This window comes from Clinocottus analis, unplaced genomic scaffold, assembly GCF_023055335.1.
Source record: "Clinocottus analis isolate CAN_PGR_092001 unplaced genomic scaffold, fCliAna1.0.p SCAF_9, whole genome shotgun sequence".
NCBI lineage: Eukaryota > Metazoa > Chordata > Actinopteri > Perciformes > Cottidae > Clinocottus > Clinocottus analis.
Window position 1 is genome coordinate 16,628,690 of NW_027176251.1, and position 25,863 is coordinate 16,654,552.

The 25,863-nt window shown below is 44.6% G+C and overlaps 1 protein-coding gene across 3 annotated transcripts; it reads left to right on the forward strand.

Annotated features, from left to right (window-relative positions):
• Window positions 1-413: 413 nt before the first annotated feature.
• Window positions 414-25,218, forward strand: dop1a (DOP1 leucine zipper like protein A). 3 transcript variants are annotated; one of them, XM_068569412.1, is made up of 38 exons: window positions 414-765; window positions 1,887-2,082; window positions 2,528-2,709; window positions 2,824-2,994; window positions 4,260-4,449; window positions 4,886-4,984; window positions 5,356-5,455; window positions 6,153-6,262; window positions 6,940-7,054; window positions 7,160-7,280; window positions 7,586-7,705; window positions 7,985-8,102; window positions 8,905-8,934; window positions 10,698-10,931; window positions 12,820-13,345; window positions 13,937-14,220; window positions 14,297-14,449; window positions 14,550-14,650; window positions 14,765-15,030; window positions 15,138-17,271; window positions 17,532-17,643; window positions 17,865-18,047; window positions 18,673-18,798; window positions 18,901-19,035; window positions 19,148-19,203; window positions 19,331-19,435; window positions 19,651-19,717; window positions 19,922-20,066; window positions 20,411-20,490; window positions 21,107-21,216; window positions 21,327-21,476; window positions 22,510-22,571; window positions 23,196-23,348; window positions 23,464-23,600; window positions 23,756-23,811; window positions 23,906-24,070; window positions 24,337-24,466; window positions 24,616-25,218. In XM_068569412.1, exons 2-38 carry the CDS (start codon window positions 1,945-1,947, stop codon window positions 24,922-24,924), a joined length of 7,473 nt encoding a protein of 2,490 aa, XP_068425513.1. In that variant the 5' UTR covers window positions 414-765; window positions 1,887-1,944; the 3' UTR covers window positions 24,925-25,218. The 3 variants fall into 3 exon arrangements, with proteins under 3 accessions (XP_068425513.1, XP_068425514.1, XP_068425515.1); XM_068569413.1 differs by having other exon boundaries at window positions 6,180-6,262; XM_068569414.1 differs by lacking the exon at window positions 8,905-8,934.
• The last annotated feature ends 645 nt before the right edge of the window (window positions 25,219-25,863 follow it).

The following is a 25,863-nucleotide window of genomic DNA, read 5'->3' on the forward strand; positions in this document are numbered from 1 at the left end:
ATAATATATACATACACACACACTATTACAAAAGATTTACAAAAGATTGTCCAAGAGAAAAATTACTAAAAAACAAGAAAAAACAACTAGCTTTCATCAAGTGGTGGCAGATATCTAGTATTTGGATCTTGCAGTTTTTATAGATGTAGTGAGAGCAAGAATGAATGTTTTACAATTAAATACAGCTTAACAGTTTATTCGTTAGGTAACTTTATAAGATCATACAACATAAAACTAAATAGTGTGAGGCAGAGTGCCAAAAGTCAAAAGATTAGCATTTTTATTTTGAAGAAAAAGCTTATAATTTCCGATTTCTTTTCCACGTAACTGTGAGTAAGTCGGGTAACTTGACATAGCCGAGAGGCGGAAGACGTCCATGCGGAAGACCGGAGCAGTTGGACGCTATGGTTGGATGTACAGCTAATCTGCAGTGCAGTCTGGGAGCTGTCAATCGCCTCGCTCTGGCACTAGCAGCTACTGATGCGCTCACCAGTGTTTATTTACACGCCGCCGGACAATACAAAGAGGAAGAAGAATATGTAGAAAATAAATACCTATTGTCTGCTTCCAAACCCTTCTTGTCAAGGGACTTAATGTGAACGGGTGACATCGGAGCCGGGCCCTGCGTCTCCAGCGTTTAAACAACCTGCCGCTAACGTTCACGTTAGCTAGCTCGCTTGTCATAACGTTGACGCTGTCAGTCGTTTCTACTCAGCGAAGCGGGCACAGGATTGAATGACAGTTGCTGTCCTATATAGGATAACGGTAAGCTTTCCCATCCGCCTCATTTGTTAGCGCTGTAACGTGACATTACGTTAGCGGAAATCGCCTCACCTAGCTCGTGGCAATTAAGCAATTGGCTCGTGTAGCCACAGCGTTACTATAACAGTTCGTCTCGATCCAAACAAAACGGCAGTAACGCGTTGAATACCATTTTGCAAATATTCCTGAGCTGAATGTGCGTTCATACTAAATGCTGTATATGTTGTTGTTTTTTGCGACAAAACGCGAACGTGGGTATTACACGGCTGCTGTAGTTTGGACGACAGGTGTGCTGCATACCTGCTTTACGCTGAGTTATTGACGCTTGACAGCCAAACTCGAGTCAGTCAGCTTAATGAAGACGTGCTGACTCAAGCTAGTCTTACACCTACATACATACAATATAAACACACACACAGTTACAGCTCTGTGCAATGTTCACATAACGTTACAAGACCGCCTTCAGCCACTGTTGTTGAACAAGCGTCCTTCTCAAACCCTGTAAACACGCCAGACTCCTAACTAGTTGACCCGTAAGCACTTCTCACGGCAGACATTTTGGAAGTGGTACAGCAAGAAAAGCACAGGTGTGAGTAATGACATTAATTAGTAATCACCTACCTAACTGCAGTGGGCGTTAGGGGCTCGCAGATATTGGGTCAGGTATTGGCAACTGAGCCTCTTTCGTGTTAATAGTTGCACCTTTACTGCTGGGTCAAGTCAAATTTACCTTTGGCACCCCTACATTAAATAAACAAAACATGTTTAAAAGAGACCGACAGGCAAATGCAGCTTAGGACTGCCTTGTGCTGTGAAAAACCGGTCAAACTCACCCCTTTGCTGTTCACCAGTGCAGAAATATGTTGCCTGTGGCGCCATCCTCTTAAAAATAAATGTTTCATCTTGAAAGATTGCATAAGGAGGTGCAGTGTAAGCACCGACTTTGCTCCTCCTGATGTAGCTATTATATGACTTTTTTTGGATTGGGTCCAGCTACACCCTGACAAAAATGTTCAAACCATGTTCAAGGTTTTTTTCCCCCCTGTCTTCATGGTCAATAATGTAGATACACTTTAACTCGTTACCAGTGTGTGTTTCTGATCTGTTTTTTTTTTTCATTGCAGGTGTGATGTACATATGTGTGCCTGGTGTATCACGTTAGCGCAATAACCACCCAGGAGAATGAATGCAGAGGAAGTGGAGCTGCTGAGTGACTCCAAGTACAGGAACTATGTGGCAGCCGTGGACAAAGCCCTCAAGAACTTTGAGTACTCCAGTGAGTGGGCCGACCTCATCTCTGCACTGGGCAAACTCAACAAGGTGAGGATCTCAGTCGGGCTGCCATCATTCACTGCATAAAAACTGCAAACTGTGCAGGAAGCCAAGATGTATATCATGCTTGACACACACATGTTTATACAGACTGGTGTTCAGCTTATTGTTATATTATTGTTAGCTTTAAAATAAAGATGTATGAAAATGACATATGCCAAAAGGGTTCAATTCAGTTTATTTTATATAGCCCAAATCACAAATACATAAATTGCCTTGGAGGTCTTTACAATCTGTAGACATAACATCCCTGTCCCGGGACCTCACATCAGGTTGAATACATAAAAAAAAACTGAGCATTTAGCCTTGACGAGATGCATAAAATCCCATTTAATCTGCTCTTGTGTATAATTTACACAGACGAACCTTCTGCTTATCCCTGTACACTGTTGTGTTGTGAGGTCCTGCTTAATATCCACCGTCCCTGTCTCAGGTTTTGCAGAACAATGCAAAATACCAAGTGGTTCCCAAGAAGCTGACGATAGGCAAACGGCTGGCCCAATGCCTCCACCCGGCCCTGCCCAGCGGCGTCCACCGCAAGGCCCTGGAGACCTATGAGATCATCTTCAAGATCATTGGACCCAAGAGGCTGGCCAAAGACCTCTTTCTGTACAGGTGATACTATAGTTCCACTCACACCGGCCAGTAGTTTGCGTAACATAAAGCTTTCTGCTATTATCAGAATATTAATGTATGTATGTATATTTATTTATTTATTTACCACCGCAGCTCTGGGCTCTTCCCTTTACTCTCTAATGCCGCCATGTCTGTGAAGCCGGCACTGCTGGGGCTCTACGAGACTTACTACTTGCCCCTGGGAAAAACTCTTAAACCAGGCCTACAGGGACTGCTGACTGGGGTCCTGCCAGGCCTGGAGGAGGGCTCTGAGTATTACGACAGGTGAGAAGATCAGTGACGGTAAGAAAAAAGATGCTTCTGATGTGTACATGCTGGTACTGGAACAGACCATTAGGAGAAGGCATTTTATAGAGTAATGTGGAAGGTAATTGATTTTATTGGTATGAATGATATATGAGATGTGCGAGTCATTGCAAGATGTAACTCTGGACACAGACTTCTGTCTCTTTTGTTCAAAACAAGTTTATTGTTTGATTCCATAAATTACCAGTAGATGTGTGTGTGTCTGCCATTTACCCAAGTTGAATTTACATGGTTTTCCTCACATCTACAGTATTTGTCATGGATTGATTTAGTAATTAATTGTTGCATTGTTATTTGTTTATATAGTTGTCACTGATATCTCGGATATTGGAAAAGCAGTGCAAGGCATCATCTCATCAGCGCTAACCTTAATTAGTCCCTCAGGCCCTAGAGGGCGCTGCTGTCACAGCTTTATGACATCATTTTCATGGTAGAATTTTTAATTTGTTTTAGCAGGAAAGCACAGGTGATTATTAAATGAACAATGGCCCCACTAGATCTACTGTCCCAGTACGCAATACCAGCTGTAATATATGTTATTAGTAACACCTGTGCTATTCCTGTTACATTCTCCACAAAAAAGTCTATTTGTCAAGGTCAACATGTATACTGACATTTTATTTTTCATTAAGTTCCTACTATATTGTTTTAGTATTCATCAATCTGATAAGCAGTATCTCGCAGTCTTTGAGTTTGTTTTCCTCCTCAAATTGCAGAGGTTAACAGGATATGGCATTATTTTGACTACATCCTTTTGCTGTTTCCTGTTATTGTAATTTAGTTTCCACACAGCAGACATTTGAATCTTATGAGCCTAAATCATAATATCACCCTATCTTTGCAAAATTAAATGTGTGTATATATACTTGTGAGATACCCTACTGGCTATGTGGAAATGGCAAATAAAAGCTTCACCAGGAGATCCAAATGACCTCAGTAACAGCAGTGAGTGAGCCCTGTGAAAGCATGGAGAACGCTCACTGTGTGTGTGTGTGTGTGTGTGTGTGTGTGTGTGTGTGTATGTGTGTTCATTTTGATATGTTTTGCTTGCTGGTTTCATTGTGCTATAAGATGTTTCGTTGACAAGGGGTAATAACACCTACGTAATTAATGTAACTCAGTAGATATTATTTACTGCGACTGCATCGCTCAGCAATGTGCGTGTGTGTGTGTGTGTGTGTGCATGTCCCATGTTCACCGTGTCCCCTTTGTGTTTTTTGTAGAACCAACACTCTGTTGGAAAAGGTGGCAGCAGCGGTGGAGCAGTCGGCCTTCTACAGTGCCTTGTGGGGCAGCATCCTGACCAGCCCTGCTGTGCGTCTCCCCGGGGTGTCCTTTGTTCTGCTGCACCTTAATCGCAAGCTCTCCATGGAGGACCAGCTCTACGTCATTGGCAGTGACATCGAGCTCATGGTACGTGACGGCACACTACAATACAATTTGGTGCTCCTAAACTGAAAATAAGGTTTGCACACCAACCTTCAAAGCCAAATTTTGTCTTACACCTTTTTTACCTTAACCAATGGGTTTAAATACGTTGACGGTTTAATGTGGCCCCCAACCTTTTTTGCGCTACAGACTGGTTCTGTGTAAGAATATTATACGACTGGCATGAAAACAAATATAAAGTGCATACAAATACAACTCACCTTTACACCAAATTAGTAGAAGACCTGAGCTTGTTCTCTGCAACAGGCCGGTCCCTTCTGCGGCCTTGATAATCAATCACCATTTTTTCATTCATTCTTTCTGTGCAGCCCAGTGGTTGGGGACTGCTGGTTTAATGCACTCGATTAAAAAAAAAAAGTGAATGGCATGTTGAATAATAATTTGTCTTTGTTCTCACCAGGTGGAGGCGGTCAGTACCTCAGTCCAGGACTCAAGTGTGTTGGTGCAGAGGAGCACCCTGGACCTGATCCTTTTCTGCTTCCCCTTCCACATGAGCCAGGTGAGGAAAGCTGTGTGAGTGAGGTCTGGTCTAATAATTGTAAATATACCATAGCTAACCAAAGTGTCAAATTGGCTGATATTGATATATAAAGCTAGTATGTATATTTTTCTGTCTGTGTTTGTGCCTGAGTGTCTGCATGGGTTTGGTCATGATGAGGTTACTCAGACAGCCAGCCACCGTGGTGACTCATGCTGGTTGCTTGTCAAATCCTTCACCCCAAAAACATTCCTGGACCCTCGGGGCCAGGAATCAGCTCTTATCTGACATCTGCAGTGTGTGTATGTTTGTATATGTACAAATGTATATTTGTGAAAGGGAGACAACATAGGTCACAAACCCTACTGGTCTGTTCTGCTTTTTGTGTTCAGGCGACTCGCCCTGACATGATCCGGATCCTGTCTGCAGCCTTGCATGTGGTTTTGAGAAGAGACATGTCGCTCAACCGCAGACTCTACGCTTGGCTGCTAGGTGCGAAATGCACACACAGACACAGTACTGACATTCCCATGGACCAGGGTTTCAACATACCATTTTATTTGTGGAACATTGTGAAGTTCAGAGAGATTTTCCTATGTGGAAGTCAAAGAATACAGAAATATAAACCCAAATAGTAGGCTTGTATCTACTGTGTCCACCGTCTTACTGTATTTTCTCTCGTTTGCAACCCTCTGTGGATGAACATGCTGGTAAGTGTCTGCATGGCTAGGGACAGGCCCGGCCTTTTATCAAGCGTAATCTCAATTACGACAATTGCAGCATTATGATATGTGCATTTTTAGATCAACAGAAGAGATAAGAAACAAATAAAATGTGGATTAAGGGTGAGGGTCTCAAATTAGGATTTACACTTGTCAGCCAGATTCTGGGCCAGCCGCTGGATGTTTTTTTCCCCCCACAATGACTGGGATATATTATCTTGCGGTGAGCTCCAGCTATTTGGATGTCACAACAGTTTTTAACGGTTCAATGATATTGAAGATTGATGGCTCCCACCACTCTGAATCTAGCTAAGCTTCGTAGGACTTTACGAAGAAGAAAAAGATTAACAGAAGATGTTATCTTAATAAAGATTAAATCTCCATTATTCAACAATCCGATTTGTCCTTTTGCTTCTTGTCAACTGGCTATTTACACCATCATAACACCATGTCTTTGATTTCTGAAGGCTTTGACAACAACGGGGTGAAAATAGGTCCCCGCAGCACTCGGCAGAGCAACCCGGAGGAGCACGCCAGCCACTACTTCAACACCTTCTCTAAAGACATGCTCATCCAGGTGAGCTTTCAAGATAACCGCAAAAAGTGTGTGTGCGCGTGTGTGTGTGTGTGTGTGCGTGCGTGCGTGCGTGTGTTCAGTTGGGCAGATCTGGCTCTCTTTAGTCAGCCACGCATTTTCTCCATTCCCTTTAATCCTTCTCCTCCCACGTCCTCTCTGGGGTTTGCATTTACACCCTGCTCTCCTCTCCTATTCCCACTAGTGTGTCCTTTGAAGTTCCCATTTCTCTCAAAGACAACACACGCACACACTTGTGTTTTCTGTTCTGTCACACTCAAACAAAACAGCCTTTGCCCTCCTGGCGTGTGATGAGCTCTGGTACTCCAGGGGTTGGAACGGGAGGCGGGGGGCAACAACAGAGCGACCAGGAGGGGAAGTTTTGTTTTTGAATGTGTTTTTAGTATTTTTGTTGAATTTATTTTGATTGCTCTTCTGCCATCTGCTCTGAAATAGTTATTGGAGCTCCCTCCATTGGGAGAAGGTTGGTACTACAGAGACCGTCTGTTCTGGGCTTCACACAATTAACTGGCAGACGAAGCGTGAAAAATTAAATGAAAGGGGGTTCAATGCAAATATGAAATTTAGTTCTGGCAAATATTATAGGCAAAATAATAATTAGAGAATGATCTGGATTTTTCAGATATTTTACTGTAATAGTGATGCGTCTGTGTTTTCAGGCAATGGTGGGGATCTTGCAGGGCAAGGCCCGGGGTGGCGAAGAGGAAAGCATCCTCATGCATGACCTTAAGCCATTTCGCATCCTCATCAGTCTGCTGGACAAACCGGAACTTGGTAACAGTCATCAGCATGTAGACACCAACAGTCTAGTTCGTGTTGTAAATATGTCAAAATGTCCACGGTGTACATCATCTCTCCCATCGGTATTTGCCTCTCCAGGTCCAGCCATCCTCGAGGATGTTCTGATCGAGGTGTTTCGGACACTTCACACACAATGCCGAACAGAACTGGACCTCCAAAACCAGAGTCCATTCAGTAAAGACCACACACACCTCAGCAGGTCAGTCCAAGCAGCCCATACACCTGAGGAAAATGAAATGAGAAATGTGGTTGTTGAATTATCATAGGAAAACAAAGGGGGAATAGAACAACTGGGATATGTTAACATGTGATATTTTCAACAGTAGGACATTTTATGTAATACCCTAACTGATGTGTAGATCCTGCTTTACAATATACTGAAAAAGGTGTATGTAAAATTGCATCGTAGAAATGAGAAAATGTATGCTATATACACAATGAGTAACATTAATCATGGCTAACTTAATAATGGACCAAGATGCTAATTTTCACCTTCTTTCTCAGTAAACTACGAGAGAACAAGAAGACGGCCGAACTGATTAAAACAGCCAACCTCCTGTTCAACTCGTTTGAGCCATACTACATGTGGGACTACATCGCCCGCTGGTTCGAGGAGTGCTGCAGGTTTGCTTGTTAAAATGAATGTGTGCATAAACACTCAAAGTCACCACGTTATGACTGGTCTAAACACCTTTCTGGAGGCGTTTAGAGATCATGATGCTTCATTCTGCCGAGTGTTGTGTTTTGAGACACAGCTCAGCCGGTACTGTGAGCCAAATGTGAGCCAAGATGTCTTCCTCACTGTCACGACACCCACAAAACATCAAACAAAGTGCACTCAGATTAACACTCGGGGTCACCGCTCACCATCTTAACATGTTCTAAAGTACATCTCTCTTGCAGGAGGACAGTGAACAGCAATACACGTGCACCACGGCATGCTGGGAGCTTAGACCATCCAGAGCTCTCATTGGTGGAGTTTTGTCAGCTAGTCGATTTCCTGCTGGATATTGTTTCTTTGGTGAGAATTTCTTTCTTTCTTTGAATGACTCTTTCATTCCTTCTTTCTGTCTATCCATATATGCATCTTTCTATCCATGTATCTTGTCTTTCCTTCGAAATCTATCTGTCTTTTTTTCTATCTGTCTTTCTCTCTCTTTTTTCATCTTTTTTTTTTCTTCTGTTTTTCCTCTGTCTTTCTGTCTATCTTTGTCTTTCTAAATGTCTCTTGCCCACTTTCTGTTTTTGCTTTTACTCCACTATGACTTTCTTTTTTACCATTAAATGTTGACACCTCTTTGTTCCATCTATTGTTTTTCCATTCACACCTTCATGCTGTTGTCTTTTTTCAGTCTGTGTTTCCATTGTGCTTCCTTTATAGATTTGTTTTCCCAAAACATTCTTTTTTGTTTTGTTTTTGTGTCTCTCAACCACGTCGTTTTTCTCTTCCCTCTTCTAGTGTGTGTGTGTGTGTGTGTGTGTGTGTGTGTGTGTGTGTGTGTGTGTGTGTGTGTGTGTGTGTGTGTGTGTGTGTGTGTGTGTGTGTGTGTGTGTGTGTGTGTGTGTTAGTTCTCCACACAGGCATCAAAAATACCCGTGTTTTGTTCCCCTGCCAAAAATTGTTTGCATCCTCTACAGAGTTTTCAGTATTTCCAATCTGAACAGTTTGGAAATCCCTCAGTGTGTGTGTGTGTGTGTGTATGGGAACCTTGCATTCTGTGAGTTTGTGAGTGGGAAAGTGTGTGTTTCTGCAAACCAGGTGTTGTGCGGCCTGTGCTCTGCTTGCTCTTGTCTGTTCAAACTATCTGCTCTTTTTCCTGAAGCCTACTAGAAGCATGAGGGTAATCTGCCAGGTAAAGTACTGCTCTTTCCTGCTTTTTCTCCTCACCCTGCTTCACTGAGGCTAGATAACATTTCTGCAACGCCCTGCCAACATCCCCTCAGGCCATCTTTGTCCCTGCCTGCTTTGAGTGATCATTTCAGACTGACTCGTGTATTAACTCAAATGTTAATTTAAAAAAAAAGAAAAGAGAGTCCTAACAGTCATTACATGTGGTGAAAACTTACCTTAGTTGTGTGGCGTGGATCTTGTGAAAGTGAAAATCTCCACTCAGTGTATATGTTTTCTGTTCAGTATGCATGCAGTTATATGCTATTGCACTGCTCACATTTGTAAGAAAGATAACTCTAATTTACTTCATGGTAGACTTTTTTTGTTTGTTCTAATTTGTGCTTTTATTTTCTTTCATAAAATGTGTTGTGCTTGTTGAGTTAAGATACTTGATGAGAAGATGCCAAAGTGAAGAGAAGGGTCTGTACATTTAGGTCCATAGTTCCAATATATTTAATGATAATTGTATCATTAAATGCTGGAATTGGATCTAAGTGTTCAGGCCTTTTTTGTTTTCAAGGAAAACAATGCCAGCAGTGTATATATTTTGACTAGACTCAAAAAAACGGCCAACGTATACAAATAATTTTAAAAAAGGGAGGGATATCTATCCATAACTAGTGTAAAATATGTCCAAGAATCCCAGGCAGTCGCGAGGTAAGAAGCTCCGGATCCAATGAGTTATAACAAAAAGATTTAATAAAAAGAGGTGATGAATTCAGCAGTTACAACACTTGATCAGGGCCCCTTAAAGTCTCAGCCGAAACCACAGACTACAAGCAGTTAGCTGTCGTCCCAGCTGTCTAAGACCAAAGAGAAATTGTCACTTGCTCTGCGCCATGTTAAATACTGCACATTCGCTGGGCTTAAGGCCACCATTGGTTAGTTTTCCTAATTTCACACCTAAACCATTTTCTTCACTTGCAGTTGGCTTGACGCTGTTTCAGGGGCGGGTTTATCTTCAGCCGTTGCCCAAAACAAAGTTCCAAGAAACACAGATTTATCCGCGCACCGGAGTCTCACTTTCAACCTCCACTTTCGCCCGCTGACCAACAGCCTGCAAAAACTTACTCCTGAAGCTACAGTAACATGATTCTAACACATGCAGACTGCTCAAAAATCCATTCACTCCTGAATCACTATACAAAACATACAGTGACCTTCTTATGCATACAGTTGCATATCTTTCAAAATAATATCCCTTATTAATTATTATAACCCTCATATATTTGAATGTACACATTAAACATTTCTTTATTATACATGTGCAAATCCAATATTTACAACCCAAAACTATTACAATTCCACAAAACCCAACAATAGTCTCACAATGTATTAACCGCGGAATTTTTGCATCCTATCGCAATCTTTTTAATAATATTTTTCAAACAGTATAATATTTTGTCTTGATATTTCAGCATCTTTAGATTTTCCTCTGTCAGATCGCAAATTATTCATACTCTGTTAAGGTGTAAAGATGATCCCACTGACAACCAGAGGGAAAAGTGATCAGTAAATAAATTGAGATGTTAATTTGTATTTAATATTATTAAAACCAAGCGCACTGTATTAAATCAATGCTTTGAAAGGTCCCGCATCCGCTTTGGTTAGATTCAGGCCCATAATTACATTAGATCAGGTTCACCTCCTTCCAGATGCCCAACAATTGCACCTCACTTACTCTCAAGTGCTGACTTCCCTTTCGTTTGTCTCCAACATTTCCAGGAGACCTACATAGAGATCCAGACAGAGCATCTTCCCCAGCTGCTATTGCGCATGGTGTCGGCTCTGACCGGTCACCTGCAGGCCCTTCACCTCCGAGAGCTCACCCACTGCCTTCGTCTCTGCTCCAAGATCCTCAGCAAAGTGCAGCCCCCCCTGGTGTCCCCTCTTGCCCTGCCATCGGGCTCCCAGGGCCACGCCAATCGCTCAAACGCAGCAAGCAAGGAGGACAAACGGGTGAGGAAAAGTGTTTGACAAAAAAAGTTTCACAATATTGAAAGGGAAATGCTTCTCCATCAGAAATAACATGTTAACATGTATCATGTTTTTCCTGCCACTTTAATCACGATAAGATCAGAGTGTCTGTTCGCTTAGTGGTCTGTTTGAAATACAAATTGTTCACAAGCACCAAAATAAAAAAGATGCCCATGCTATGCCAATCTCATACTTTAAAAAACCATGCCAGCTGATAAAAAAAATCTTTTGATAGAAGCACAGACCCTGTGACTGCCCCACTCGGCGCAAATTCCAGTTTGACCCACTTCCCCTACAAGTTACTGCCCAAAAATCCATCAGTTCAGCCTCTGATGGTGTGCCCTGGTCCCTGAACAGGGCCCCTCCCGGCTCTGTTCCCTGTGCTGGCTGGGTGGCCCCACGAATGGCCCCGTCATCCAGCACTCCCTCAACACGAGGCATTTGAAGACTTGTTCAAACCAAAAGGCTTCGTTTGACCATCCGGTTGCTCATCCAGCAACCTGGCTGTTGAAGTGTTCAAGAGCTCAGTGAGTTGCAATTTAAAAGTTCAGTCAATCAGTCCTATGCTGGGAGACGGATAGGGGCTGGATGATTGAGGTAGGCCCTTGAGGGACAGAAGAGATGACACGTAGAAAGACAGAAGATGGTTCACCAACAGCTGAGCCCAGCTCTCCTTTTCTCTCTGAGGAATAAGAGGGGTAGACGAGCAAGCGATGCCTCCTGGGTGAGCCATATCCATCGGAGTGGAAAACATTCAGCATACATCCTCTGACTACTTTAACCCCCACCCCCCACCCTGAGGGACATATAGAGAATTTGCTGTCCAACTTGCCATCTGAGTCCATGCTTCAGAATGTGAACGCTGCCTCAATCAAAATGCTTCCCAGGATGCCACAGGCTCCAAAAGGCTGACTGTTACAAACAATATTAAGAAGTTACATCTCTGTCTGTCTGTGGCAGGATGCCAGCCTGGTGTACAGCTCTGTCTACACAAGTCCCTCAGGTCAAGCTCAACAGCTGTGTGTCAATGTACACGTCACTATGTAATGATTAGTGTACAGAACAGTGCAGTGACAAGGCTATTGTGTCCAATTAGTCTGTTTACTGAACAATTTAATGAATATAGGGGATATGGATTAAGGCCGTGTCTACTACCCAACACTTTACGAGGTACACTATAATACAGAACACTACAATACACAGCACTAACATCTGTAGTGCACTCCGTCGCTGATAAGCGCTGTATCAAATGGATCACTTACGTTCACCAATTGGCGGAACCCGCGAAACTAAAACTGAAAAAATTAATGCACTTCTTGCCCTATTTTTGTGCCTTGTGTTCCCCTTTCTCCAACCCATGTAGAAACTGCGACACCTCCACAATCGCGGCAGGAGGATATAAATAAATGAATAAAAAGCTGGCGTAAAGGGCTCCTCCTCTTCTGATGATGTCTTCTCGATTTTAGGAATAAGCTATTTTACAGAATGAAGTACCTGACAAATAAGCTAACCCGTCACATATTGCCTCAAAGCAGTCTTGCAGCACTGCCCCCGATGGCCCTATATGGTCAAAGATATTAAAGGAATAGACTTGTCTGTCCAAACAAAAGGCCCAAGTAATTTAATTATATAAAATTGACATTGTCTCATGTTCGTTACGGTCAGTTTGCTTACTATGGTCATATAGTGCACATGTACGCATACATATTTCATTTGAACATAACTGCATGAGAAAACATGAATATATCCAATATAGTTGTCTTTATTCAATGATCTGTCTGTAATTTTATTGTACTGATCAATATGCGCCTTTTCCCATTCTTTTGATTCCATCACTCATCATCTCGCATCCTCCTTTGTCCTCCTGCAGGCTTTGCCCGCCAGTCTGGAGCAACTTGGCAGTGGGGAGGTGTTTCAGGACGGGGGAAACCCTCCCGGCAGTCGCTCCTCCGAAAGTGGCTTCACAGACTTCGTCCAGTACCAGAGCGGTGGCCCAGATGAGGCGGAGCAAAGCGCTTATCCCCACCCAGCGGTCAGAACGGGCCGCCGCTCCTCAGGCCCATCTCAGACCAAGCCTCTGGACAAACCGGTCATGCAGTGCTGCCTGGAGCACTTCCAGCAGTTTCTCTCCCGGCTCATCTCCTTATATATTACACCAGGGCAAGGGGACAAAGCTGATGGGGAAAGAAGCGACGTTATGAAGTCGGGGCCCTTGGTTTCAGAAGGCTCCCAGCACAGCAATCAGATAGAGTCAAGCTCAGAAGCTGGGTTGGTCCAGAGGGAGGGAGTTGCTGCCTTCACTGCTGCCTGCCAGCTCTTCCTCGAATGCTCCAGTTTCCCTGTCTACATCGCAGAGGGCAATCTCAAGTCGTCACCCACACAGGAAGAGCAGTTTGGTGAGTGCCTAAAACACTGTCTGATCAAGGACTACATTTTTTTTTTTTGCCAGTACTTAAGGTATGCAAACTTTTGAAGGTATGCAAATTGTCGTGTTTAAATTGGAAATGGCAGTTTGGAATCAATAACACCAGTGAGTACACATGACATCTATTGTCCATCAGGGAAGAAGGATCCTCTTATGTTGCTCTCCCAAAGGATTTCTTCCCTTTTCTCCCTGTGAAAAGTTTTTTCTGAACTGATGAGAGGTCCCGGGACGGAGGAATTATGTGTACAGACTGTAAAGCCATCTGAGTCTAGTTTGTAATTTATGATTTTGGGCTGTACAAAATATATTGAATTGAGTACAAAAAGCATTTACTGTGTTGTCAGGTTCAATGGGAAAGGACTAAAACGGTTGGCTATACTAAAGTCTTTCAGTGAAATATCTACCCTCTGTTTTGATGTGTATGGATTAAAACGGCAGCCGTGAATCGTTGAAGCCTTATGGTAGGGGAAGTAACAGGGTGCTAAGATGTAGAGCTGTTTTACATCTTCTAGGTTTGATTCATGACCGTTGAAGACTTAATATGGGCCTCACTTCAATACAGACCGTGAGCACGTCCGTCTGCCAGTGTGGCTGCAGACACTGATGGATGCCTGCTGCCTGGCCAGTGACTTCAGCCTGCAGGGCGTTGCCATCTCCCTTCTCATGGACCTCGTGGGACTCACCCAGTCGGTCGCCATGGTGACCGCCGAGAGCGTTGCGTCCGCGGGCAGCTCCGAGTCCGCTCAGCCCATGAGCCCCAGCCAGGGTCGAGTTGCTGTCGTCATCAGGCCACCACTCACTCAGGGAATCCTAAAGTACATCGCTGACAAGACAAACTTCTTCAAGGTAGAGGTCTCGTTCTTAGGTTGTGGTGGAACTATTAATTTTTTATCCTGTTTAATCTCTAATGTTTTTCCTCCAGAATGTAGCTCTGATCCTTTGGGACCAGTTGAGTGAAGGGACTCCTCAGCACCATCAGCGCAGCGTAGAGCTCTTCTACCAGCTCCACAACCTGGTGCCTTCCTCCAGCATCTGTGAGGACGTCATTAGCCAGCAGCTCATGCACAGAGACAAGGTTAGTTACAGTGGACACATCCCAGGAAACGCACATCAAAGAACTGCGCACACTTCATCATAATCTGTAGTGAAATGCTGATGCACGTTTTTGCTTTCAGAGAATCCGGCTGGAGGCCCACGTGAAATTCTCTGTGCTGTGGCATTTGACGCGAGACTTGAACATCACCAAATCTTCGCCTTTTAATCGCACCTTTGACAGGTATACATACGGCCACACAGAAATGGTTTTAGTTCATTTTAATATATTTTTTTCATTAATACAGTTTGTATCAAGTGCCCTCCCTGGGTTTTCCTTTCCACTTTTCCTTCACAGATCTCTTTTCATCATGCTCGACAGTCTGAGTTATTGGGATCCGTGTACTACCGCTGTTGGCCGAGCTTGGCTCAATCAAGTTCTTCAGAGACATGACATTGCTCGGGTTTTAGAGCCTCTCCTGCTTGTTCTGCTCCACCCCAAGACCCACCGAGTATCCATTCAGAGGGTCCAGGCCCAGCGCCACTGGGCCCAGGTCTTCCCTGAACCACCTGAAGAAGGACCATCAGAACCCCTTTACACCAGGGACTCTGGCTTCTCAGACAGTAAGCAAATGCCAGTAATACTGTTTTTTTTTTTTACTGGTAGTTACTGCTTCATATCTTATCCAAATTGTTTTGCTAGAAATGTTCTCCTCTCTCTCTTTCATAAGACTTCGGTCAGATCCATGGCGAAATGGGGACACAAGAGGAGCTCCGAGGCCTGGTGATGGGTGACATGGAGCCGTTTTGTCTGACTGTCAATCCCCTGAGTGACAGCCTGTCCCTGCTGAGCCTGAGCAGTGAGAACTTGCCACTAGCTGGTGAATATCAGCCAGCAGTCCAACAGAGGGAGCTCCACAGCTCTGAGTCCAGTGGTTCCCAGTCATTTACAGTGGAAAATTGCAGCTTTGAGGAACCAGAGGTTTCCAGCAGCACAGTCAATGGGTCAGGCCAACAGCCTGGTTCCTCCGATGACATGTTTGAAGACTCTATAGAGGAGGATGTGACCTTTGTTATAAAAGAGCTGATTGACCATGTTTTGAGTTTAGTAGACGAGGCATCTTCTTTTGAAGTCTTATCTCAACCTGAACACTGGCCCCAGACAGACACAGACAGCACTTCCTCAGATACCTCTATTGGTCCCCGTCTTGACCCTGGACCTCCTCCAGGCCCCAACCACCAGACTCTGCCCGAGATGCTTGCTGGGGGCACATTGGATTTCCTCTCTGTTACGCGGGCTGATATAACTACAGAGGACGAGCAAAGAGAGGCTATCACCCGTCATAGCTCCTCACCTTCCATTGTCACGTTGCCGGACAGCTCTGACCCTGCCACCCCAGACCTCAACCTGCAGGTGGACGACCCTCAGGCCCGTAAACGTAGCCACAGCAGCACCCAGCTCAGCCTTAAAGGGAAAATTATGGAGAGGCTGGCAGACAAATCCCCAGGGGCCAAGCCCAAGATCAAGAAGGCCAAGAGGAAAGAGGAGGAGAGGCTGAGAAAAATAGCAAGTCAAGCTGAAAAATTGCGGCCGACCAGTATTTTCTTCGGGGACAGCCTGGATCTAGAGAACTGGTACAGCTGTGGGGAAGGTGAGGTGTCAGAGATTGAGAGTGACAGCGGCTCACCCAGCGGGGGCTCTGTTGGGACTGTCGGGGGGGTCAGTGTCACAGGACGCAGGTCCTCCTCCGCCCCACCTCGTTTTAACATCCATCCTCTCTACCAGCACGTTCTGCTCTACCTCCAGCTGTACGACTCCTCCCGGGCGCTCCACGCCCTGTCGGCCATCGCTGCCATGCTCCGAGCCGCTCCCTCAGGGTTTGTAAGTGCCATCTCCACCACCAGCATCAACAACACGTACACTCCGCAGCTGTCCTTGCTCCAAAACCTCTTAGCCCGTCACAGGGTGTCCGTCATGGGCAAAGACTTTTACTGCCCCATCCCCCAGGACTCTCACTCCCATTCATTCCGCAGCGCCATGTACCTGGAGATCATCATCTCACTCTGTCTGTACTTCCTAAGGAGCTATTACTCTGCTCACCTGACAGCAGGCCCTCAGGACCTCGCAGGGAACCGGGCCATGCAGCTGACCAGCGTGGAGGTTCTCACACTTCTTTTCAGCGAGCTTGTCAAAGTCACCGGTGGCTCCGCAAAGGGCTTTGCTAGTTTCATCAGCGATGTCCTCTCGAAGTGCAAAGTCCAGAAAGTGGTTCTTCATTGCCTGCTCTCCTCCATATTCAGCGCCCAAAAGTGGCACGAGCAGCAGGTGGCGGGTACCAACGTGGCCACAGTGGAGGAAGGTCTGTCAGAGGACAGCGTCATCAACCTGTCAGAGGACCAGATCGACAGCTGCAGCGCCGTCCAGTCTCAGCTCCTCAGGCTGCTGCAGAGCCTGGTTGTTCTCGAGCACCGAGTCCTGGTGCCGGCTGATGAAGGGGCCGAAGGGGGACCCGTGGGAGGAGGGGCGGGAGGCGCAGGAACTGGATGTGGGGTTGGGGCTGGGTTTGAGATTCTAGGTGGGGAAGTGGAGCACGTCAACCCTCAGCAGCCAATGACATCGCTGCAGTATCTCCACGGACAGCCTATTACAGCGCAGGGGATGTTCCTGTGCGCCGTGATCCGGGCGCTGCATCAGCACCACGCTTGTAAGATGCATCCCCAGTGGATAGGACTCATCACGGCCACCCTGCCATACATGGGGAGGGTGCTAAGGAGGGTGGTGGCCTCCGTTACGCTGCAGCTGTGCAAGAACCTGGACAATCTTCTTCATCAGTACCGCTACGAGACCGGACTAACTGACACCAGGTATTAACATCTGATGAGCTATTCTTTTATGACACACCATCATACATCACACAGGCAGGATAATACAATAAATTGGCTGAGCAGAGGTTTGGTCACCAGATGGCACTCTTGACCACAAGATGCAATAGCTGTGTCTTTTCATATCATCCATCTTTCTGGTGTACCATCTGTGATGAAAATGTTTGGGATTCAGAATTTTACATATACATATTTCTCAAAAAATATTTGCTAAAACTGCATATCCTCCCTCTATGTTCTAGACCCCAGTGGATGGCTCTCTGCATCCCTCCTGACCTGATTCTGACAGTGTTGGAGGGGGTGACAGCCATCATCCACTACTGCCTGCTGGATCCCACCTCCCAGTACCACCAGGTGAGGGCGCCAAGCACCAACAAGTTACTCTTTAATTTCTCAGCGATTTGTTTCTAACCTTTATACACACACACGCATGTGAATATATGGCAATTGTGAATGCAGGCCTTCTTTCCTGCTGTTTATACATTCATTTGCTAGATTTATGAGTTTGATTTGCGTTAAGACATGCTTGTTATTATCTACTTCTTTGCATGACTGTATACTGACTTGTCTCTCAGTTACAAGTGAGCGTTGACCAGAAGCACCTGGCTGAGGCTCGTTCAGGCATCCTTTCCATCCTCCACACCATCATGTCTTCTGTCACCCTGCTGTGGAGCGTCCTCCATCAGGCTGACAGCTCAGACAAGCCAGCTGCTGCCTCTGCTGCCTCCACGTCCAACATCAACCTGGGCTCCACTAAGGTACACCAGGCATCATGCATTCTGGGTTTTTCCCTCAATAACTCAAAACATATTGTAATGCATGTCTTGGGCAAGTCTATCAATGTGATAACTAGTCTTAATTAAATGCACGTCTAGACTGTGGGAAAAAGATATGGCTGAACAAACAGAGTTTATTGATGGGTTCAGACGTGTCATGGAGGTGTAATTGCCATCAGCTTCTCCTGGTTAACGTTTTTCTCCCTAGCAATTACATCGGTGTGTTTTCTGAAAGTAGTTTATTGCCCTTGTCCAAATGATATTATTTTGTATTTCTCTGAAGGTGGGTTGTTAATGTAATATTCGATGAGCTAATATGGTGATTCATCTGTAAACTACAGAAGACGAACATCTTGGTCAGTTTGAGCATTTCACATTGGTAGACTCCACAGATATAGCAGCAGCTCGACTTTAATGTAGATAACATTTTAAAAATAGATTTTTTTTGCATCTGACACATATCTGAAAATTAATTTGAGGAAATACCACAGTGTTTGTATTTATTTATTGCATTCAGCTGTGTTATACGCAACTGCAAACGCTTTGCATAGTAAGTCATCAGCTGTGTCGGTCTAACATAACCTTCTTGCTTACATCTGCTCTACAGAACCTGCGGCAGCAAATCCTCGAGCTTCTGGGTCCAATCTCCATGAACCATGGTGCTCACTTCATGGCAGCAATTGCCTATGTTTGGAATGAGAGGAAACAGGTCAAGACTCCAGTCAGAAATAAGGTCGGTGCCCACCCTTTGGGTGGTGTTGTGTTGATTCATTTCTGTTAATGTATTTAAAGAGTGAATTCAACAGCAAGCTATAAAGTATGCCATGTCTTTCAGGTGATTCCTTTAGCCAGTGAGGAACAGCTGCTGCTGGTGGAGCTGGTTCGCTCGGTGAGCGCCATGCGCACTGAGACGGTCATGCAGACGGTCAAAGAGGTCCTGAAGCAGCCGCCCGCCATTGCAAAGGACAAGGTTGTTTTTTGAGTGCAATATTTCAATTTGTTTTTCACACTCTTTCTGTCTTAGTTTCACCGTGTTTAATAAAACCTGACACATGAATATTATTTCTTCACCATTCCCACAGAAGCACCTCTCTCTGGAGGTTTGCATGCTGCAGTTCTTCTATGCCTATGTCCAGAGGTGAGTCTTCTGCACACATCCATACTATATATCCTTTTTAATGTTGCTTTTTGATAAAGGCCCTGTTTTTAAAAGCCTTTTAATCTTCTTACTTTGCGTCCATGATCATTCGCTGTTTGTGTTCCAGGATCCCTGTGTCCAGTTTAGTTGATAGCTGGCCGTCACTGCTGGCGCTGCTGAAGGACTCGGTACCGTTAGGCCTGCCTGCTCCTGGACAGTTCCTTATACTTGGGTTGGTTTCTCTTCCTCCTCTTCTCTTAATTGTGGTGCAGATGTCCCAATTAACTCACAACATCTGGGTTAACTCTGTTTTGTGGATGTTAGTGGGTTGCTCTCCGTTAAAGGGTCACAGTGTGGCTCTAAATGAATTCGCTTGTGGAGACTGCACATCCTCCAACGTTTCGCCGGCTTTAACTCATCTGACATGGCTCTTTTGTTTTCATCTAGAGTTCTGAATGAGTTCATTTTGAAGAACCCCAATCTGGAGAGCAAGAAGGACCAACGGGAGCTGCAGGTAATTACTGCCGCCACCTTGGCTACTGTTCAACTCTCAAAACTTTGTAATTAGATGACATTAATTTCCTTTAACTTCAATAACGTATATTAACATCCTCTTAATGAAAGTTATTTAATTTCATGCCGTGTAGATAATCGAGGGAACCACAGTTAAGGACGAGCCGATTGAACACAAGTAACTGAACTTAACTTGCGTGTGCAGGATGTGACCCATAAGGTGGTGGAGGCCATCGGGACAATCGCCGGCTCCTCTCTGGAGCAAACCACGTGGCTGAGGAGAAACCTGGAGGTGAAGGCCTCTCCCCAGATAGTCGTGGATGGAGCCAACCTGGAAGCTGATGTAGAAGGTGCGCTGCTGCTTACAACCACTAGTTGCACTGGCGAAAACCAATGAAAACCATATGTGTCATTGAATATGCATTTTTTTTTAAGTCTAGTTCTAATGCAGTATACACTCATGCCACAGAAAGATATTGATCACTCTGAATAATCACTATTGTTTTGCCAGTGAGTCGGGGATTAAAGTAATCCAGCTAAATCAAGTGTAAAAATCATAATCTGAATATGAGAGAGGACAAAGCGGAGCACTTGGATGCTTCTGGTCAGAGTGGCCGCATGCTTCAGCATGGCAGTATTAATACTTTTCCCCGCTATGTAGCTGCTGCTAACATTTGGTATGTGTGTTTTGTAGATTTAATGCTCACAGTGATGGAGGCCTCCAGCTTCACTCCATCAGTGTACAGCGTTCACGCCCTCACACTGTTGGCCGAGGTAAAACACTCACGTCTCTGTGACTCAGCAGAAACCTTCCTTTCCTTCCTGTTGTTTTCAGTCAGTGGCCTCGCCTCTTGTTTCCATCGTTCATCTTGATGACTTCTCAAGCTTCTCTCTCTCCCATTTACCAGCAGTGTTTTGGCCTGTTGTGCTTAGGTGCAGCCCGACAGTACACTAACACACCAGCTAAGCTCCTTATGGCTGATTTACAACCACCTCTACATGAATTATTATTAGTGGACCAATGACTTAATCCACTGGACTGAAGTGGTGATATACATGAGCTGGACAATTAAAATTAGAGGCCACCGTCTTCCATCTCGGCTATTTTAGCTCAATGTTTAGCTCATTATGCAGATTCTGCCTGTGCTTCACTGCTTTTTGGCAGCTTAAAAATTAATGTGATTATTCAAAGCAATACATCAACATACTGCTGCAGTGCACCTTGTCATATCGTTGGTTGGGCCAGTAATTTACTGCACATACATTCTTTCCTATTCCAGCCCGGGATTAAAGGAGCTCAATATTTCAAGATGAATGGCGACTTTCGAAGAAAAACTGACCGAAAGCATGTGTAAGACTTATACGAGTGACTGCTAAATGTATTCATCAGGTGCTGGCTCATCTGTTGGACATGGTGTTCTACAGTGACGAGAAGGAGAGGGTGATCCCACTGCTGGTTAATATCATGCACTACGTAGTGCCCTACCTCCGCAACCACAGGTGGGGATGTCTTCTTACTGCTTTTGCATTTTGGCCAAATGTTTCAAAGTTCACACCTTAACTGTGGGATGTTCTATGAAAAGCACTCTGTATCCTGTTTCTTCTTGCAGTGCGCACAACGCCCCCAGCTACCGGGCCTGCATCCAACTGTTGAGCAGCTTAAGTGGGTACCAGTACACTCGCCGAGCCTGGAAGAAGGAGGCCTTCGACCTCTTCATGGACCACACCTTCTTCCAGATGGACTCCTCCTGCGTCAGCCAGTGAGTCGGAGAGGAAACTACCATTTTCAACTGGTCTTGACATGTAGCTTAAATGTTAACTCTCTGGGAGAGAGAGAGAAAGAGAGAGAGAGAGAGAGAGAGAGAGAGGGAGAGGGAGAGAGGGAGAGAGGGGGAGGATGTATATCCAACCCACTATATTAGGGCTGGGCAAAGTTGAAAAAAATTAACTGATTAATTGCATGATGCGCCAAATTCAATAATGAAGTAAAAAGGAGGGGAATTGCAGCTTTTTTTTTTTTAAGTGATGTTATCAGAACAATACAACGGCACTCTGGAGCAACAGCAAGTTAACATATATACAATGATAGATATGTACTTTATTAATCCCCGAGGGGAAATTTTTTAAACATATGGTTTAAATGCATATATGGTAAATATATACATATATGGTTTATAAATCTGTTTTCTTTTTTTTCTGAACGGATACTGTTCAGTAGTAAGGATCCGTGTGAGGGACAAGCCACTCCTTCTTTGGTCCATATTCAGTCTGTTGCTTACCTTAAAGATGTTAAAGACCAGCCATTGATTGACTTTATACAAAAGCAATAAGTGCTTTTTATATTTTCAGTTCAGTTTTTCTTACTCAGTGATAAAAGTCCAGTCTGTGTTGACTTGAACAAGTGCACTGAAGTCTGGTTGAATGAGGTGGAGATGTGAAGGACAGCTGACAGGTATCAGCGGCAGCTTTGCACATGCACGATTAATGTTCAATCCGGAGACGCTGAGCTTGAAGCGCGAGCTGCCGGTAGACTGAGCGCCTGTGAAGCTTTGAGAGGCGACTTGCTTGTGCGATGCTCGTTGAGTACAGAAACTACAGAACAATACGTGCTTTCACGTCAGGCTCAAGTCGGCAAATAGTCCGGAGAGACTACGAAAGCGCTCGCACCTAAATTTATCGTCTTCAAAGTAAAAGTCAAAGTGTAAACACATTTGAATGGTTCATGTTATTGCCAGATGTAAGGGGGTTGTGTGTGTTCATTAATTACTAACTTTAATTTTCCTAATTTTTCAGCTGGAGAGCCATTATTGACCACTTGATGACTCATGACAAGACCACATTCAGAGACCTCATGAGTAAGCTTTACGATTCTTTAGTTTAATTATTAAATGTGTAGATGTTACTACTGGGTGTGATAACGGACCGTTTAGCACAGCATCGGCTTCTTTCTGACATTTGCAGGGCGCTGAATGTTTTGTCGTTTTCATGCCTCATCTGGCGCAGAATTCATCCTGAAAAGTGACACACTTATGTTTCCACTCCTGTCAAGTCTATAGCCCATTCACCTCCAGGAATATGCTGACGTTACATAGTTAAACAAGTCAAGTCCATTTTGTTTATGTAGCCCAATATCACAAATCACACAATTTCCTCTTTGGAGCTTTCCAATCTTGACTTGACTTATATTGATATGGCCATCACAGTGGTATTAGAGTTGTAACATTTATGCACAAAAACTAGATGCACTATGTTAAGTGTTTGTAGCGAAATGCTAATTTACAACACCTGTCCACAAGATGCTTTAAAAAAAAAAAAATGCTGTATATATATATTCACCCCTTGTGTGGCCTCTGTGTTCACTCTGCTGGTGTACAACCTATGACACCCACAATTCTTGATTTTGATGAGGAGAAAAGCATATTAACAGGATACATAAATACTAGATGAACAAACAATACTATGTGTGTGTTTCCCTTTAGCCCGGGTGGCTGTCGCCCAGAGCAGCTCTCTGAGTCTGTTCACCAACAGAGATGCTGAGCTGGAACAGAGAGCCATGCTGCTCAAACGCCTGGCGTTCACCATCTACAGCAGTGAAGTGGACCAGTACCAGAAGTACCTGCCAGACATACAAGGTAAACAATGCACACATATGATCTACAGATACTGTATACAGATTGTGTACAAGTTCCAACAATAAACAGAATAGAAATGTTTCAAAGCTTCTTTATGTGTGTTTTTTTTCCCCAGAGCGTCTCGTGGAGAGCCTGCGTCTGCCTCAGGTGCCCATCCTTCACGCTCAGGTGTTCCTGTTCTTCAGAGTGCTGCTGCTGCGCATGTCACCTCAGCACCTCACCTCGCTGTGGCCCACCATGATCACTGAACTGGTGAGGACTCCACGCCACTGACTGCAGTTTTTCTTTCTCTCTCTCTTGGCTCACTTCATATATCATGACATGTTTCTTTCTTGCAGCCCTCTCCACATATTTTTACCCATTCTCTCACATGCTCATTCACACATTCGACATGTGTTTCCCTGCAGGTTCAGGTATTTCTTCTTATGGAGCAGGAGCTAACAGCAGATGAAGATATATCAAGGTGCGTTATCCGTTTGGTAGTACACACTGGATTGTAATAAAATCACTTCTGCCTGTGTTCGCGGGATGAGTTCTCCTCTCCTGTCCATCTGTAGGACGTCAGGGCCGTCCGTGGCCGGGCTAGAGACCACCTATTCTGGTGGGAACGGCTTCTCCACCTCCTACAACAGCCAGCGCTGGCTCAACCTCTATCTGTCGGCCTGCAAGCTCCTGGACCTGGCTTTGGCCCTGCCTCCCGAGAGCCTGCCTCAGTTCCAGATGTCAGTACAGACCAGCATTGGTCATGAGTGTCTCTGTGATAGGCGTAGGGAAACAGTTACAGGGATGATTAGTTACAAATGCTAGCCTGTCACTGCAAATAATCCATTCATCTATCCAAAACAATGATCATGTTAAATGGAGAAATCTCAGTTGGTGGATAACGTTTGAATAATATATTTGAATATTGATCCTTTTTCAAAACTCTGGCGACTTGTAAAATAGATTAAACTGGTTGTATTTCTAAGTGAATCCCGCCTCATTACAGGTACCGCTGGGCCTTCATCCCAGAGGCTTCAGATGATTCAGGACTGGAAGTGAGACGCCAAGGAACTCACCAAAGAGAGTTTAAACCCTACGTGGTCCGACTGGCCAAGCTGCTGAGGAAACGAGCCAAGGTACAACCCCTGTCTACACAAGGTTATTAAATGATGGAGACAGATGACTCTCTGAGTATGTGCAGAGAAACACTCATTGAAGGCCCTCAAGCTGTAGCCCATTTCATTTAGGCACAGAACGTTTTTATAATCCATTTCACCTCCCACAGAAAAACCCAGAGGAGGACTGCTCCACACGGACCCTGTCCTGGGAGCCAGGCCACCTGACGCTGACCCTCTACGTGATCCGCAGCATGGAGCAGCTGCTGCCCTTCTTCAACCTTCTCAGCCAGGTGTTCAACAGCAAGGCCAGCTGCCGCACAGGTCCCGCCTACACCCACAACCCAGCAGACGCCTCCTTCCCCGGCCACAAGGAGGGCCACAAACTGGAGAGCCAGAAAGTCTTCTGGAGTCGAGCTCGACAGAACATCGAGGAGATGGTGGAGAAGGACTTTCTAGAAGGCCTCATCAAGACGTGAGAACACAGAGAGGAGAGGGAGGGGGGATTAACACACAACTGATCAACACTAGTGAAAAACCTCAGCTTGTACATTCAAGAACAAGGGAAATACAACTGGGGGAAATAGTTTGTACATTTTTTTTGTATTTATAATGATTATTTTACTTTTCAAAGGCTATTGTATTTACTTTTAATTATTTGTATATATGGAGCAGCTTTGACGACTGACTTTTAACATTTTATGTGAGTCCTTTTGGACGAAGTGAAGATGCTGTGCCATTCCATATCGATGTGACTTAATAAAGATTTCTAATGGGAGAGTAACATGCGCTCTGTCACTGTCTTCATGACATTTCAAAGGCATTTTTGCTATCCTACTGCCGTAAATCCTTTATTGTGCTTTGTTGGGATGACAGGTTGTGTGTGTCTGTGTGTACATACTGGTAAAAAGACATAACGAATGAATCAAAAGGCCTTTTTCCCTGCAGACATTTTGAGGTGTAATAGTAGGAAAAGCACAGGTGTTACCATTAACATTAACGATGGCACTGGCATGTTCAGATGTCCCAGTAAGCTGTGACAGTGTGACAATGAACCCGCTTACGAAACACCAGGAGCCTGAAACTGAAACGGCTAAATAGAATTCATCAGTCCTTCGTCACATTTTTTACGCCTGTGACACGTTATCCTCTGTGATAAAGACCTACTGAACCTGCAGGGTTTGTTGCGTCCATGTCACTGATCTGTCTTGCATTAGAGGTTGTTTTTTTTTGCAAAAATGTTGTCTGTGCTGGTACGTACATTAACGGCCGCACTTATGTGAATGGCAAGTGAAGGAAGTACAACTTTGAGCCGCTTGTTTTAGCTGAGTGTAACGGTTTCATGTGAGAGGGAAAACTACGTTGTAGTATTGTAGTATGTTCACAGTTAATGGCTACAGTATTTTTCGGATTAGGAT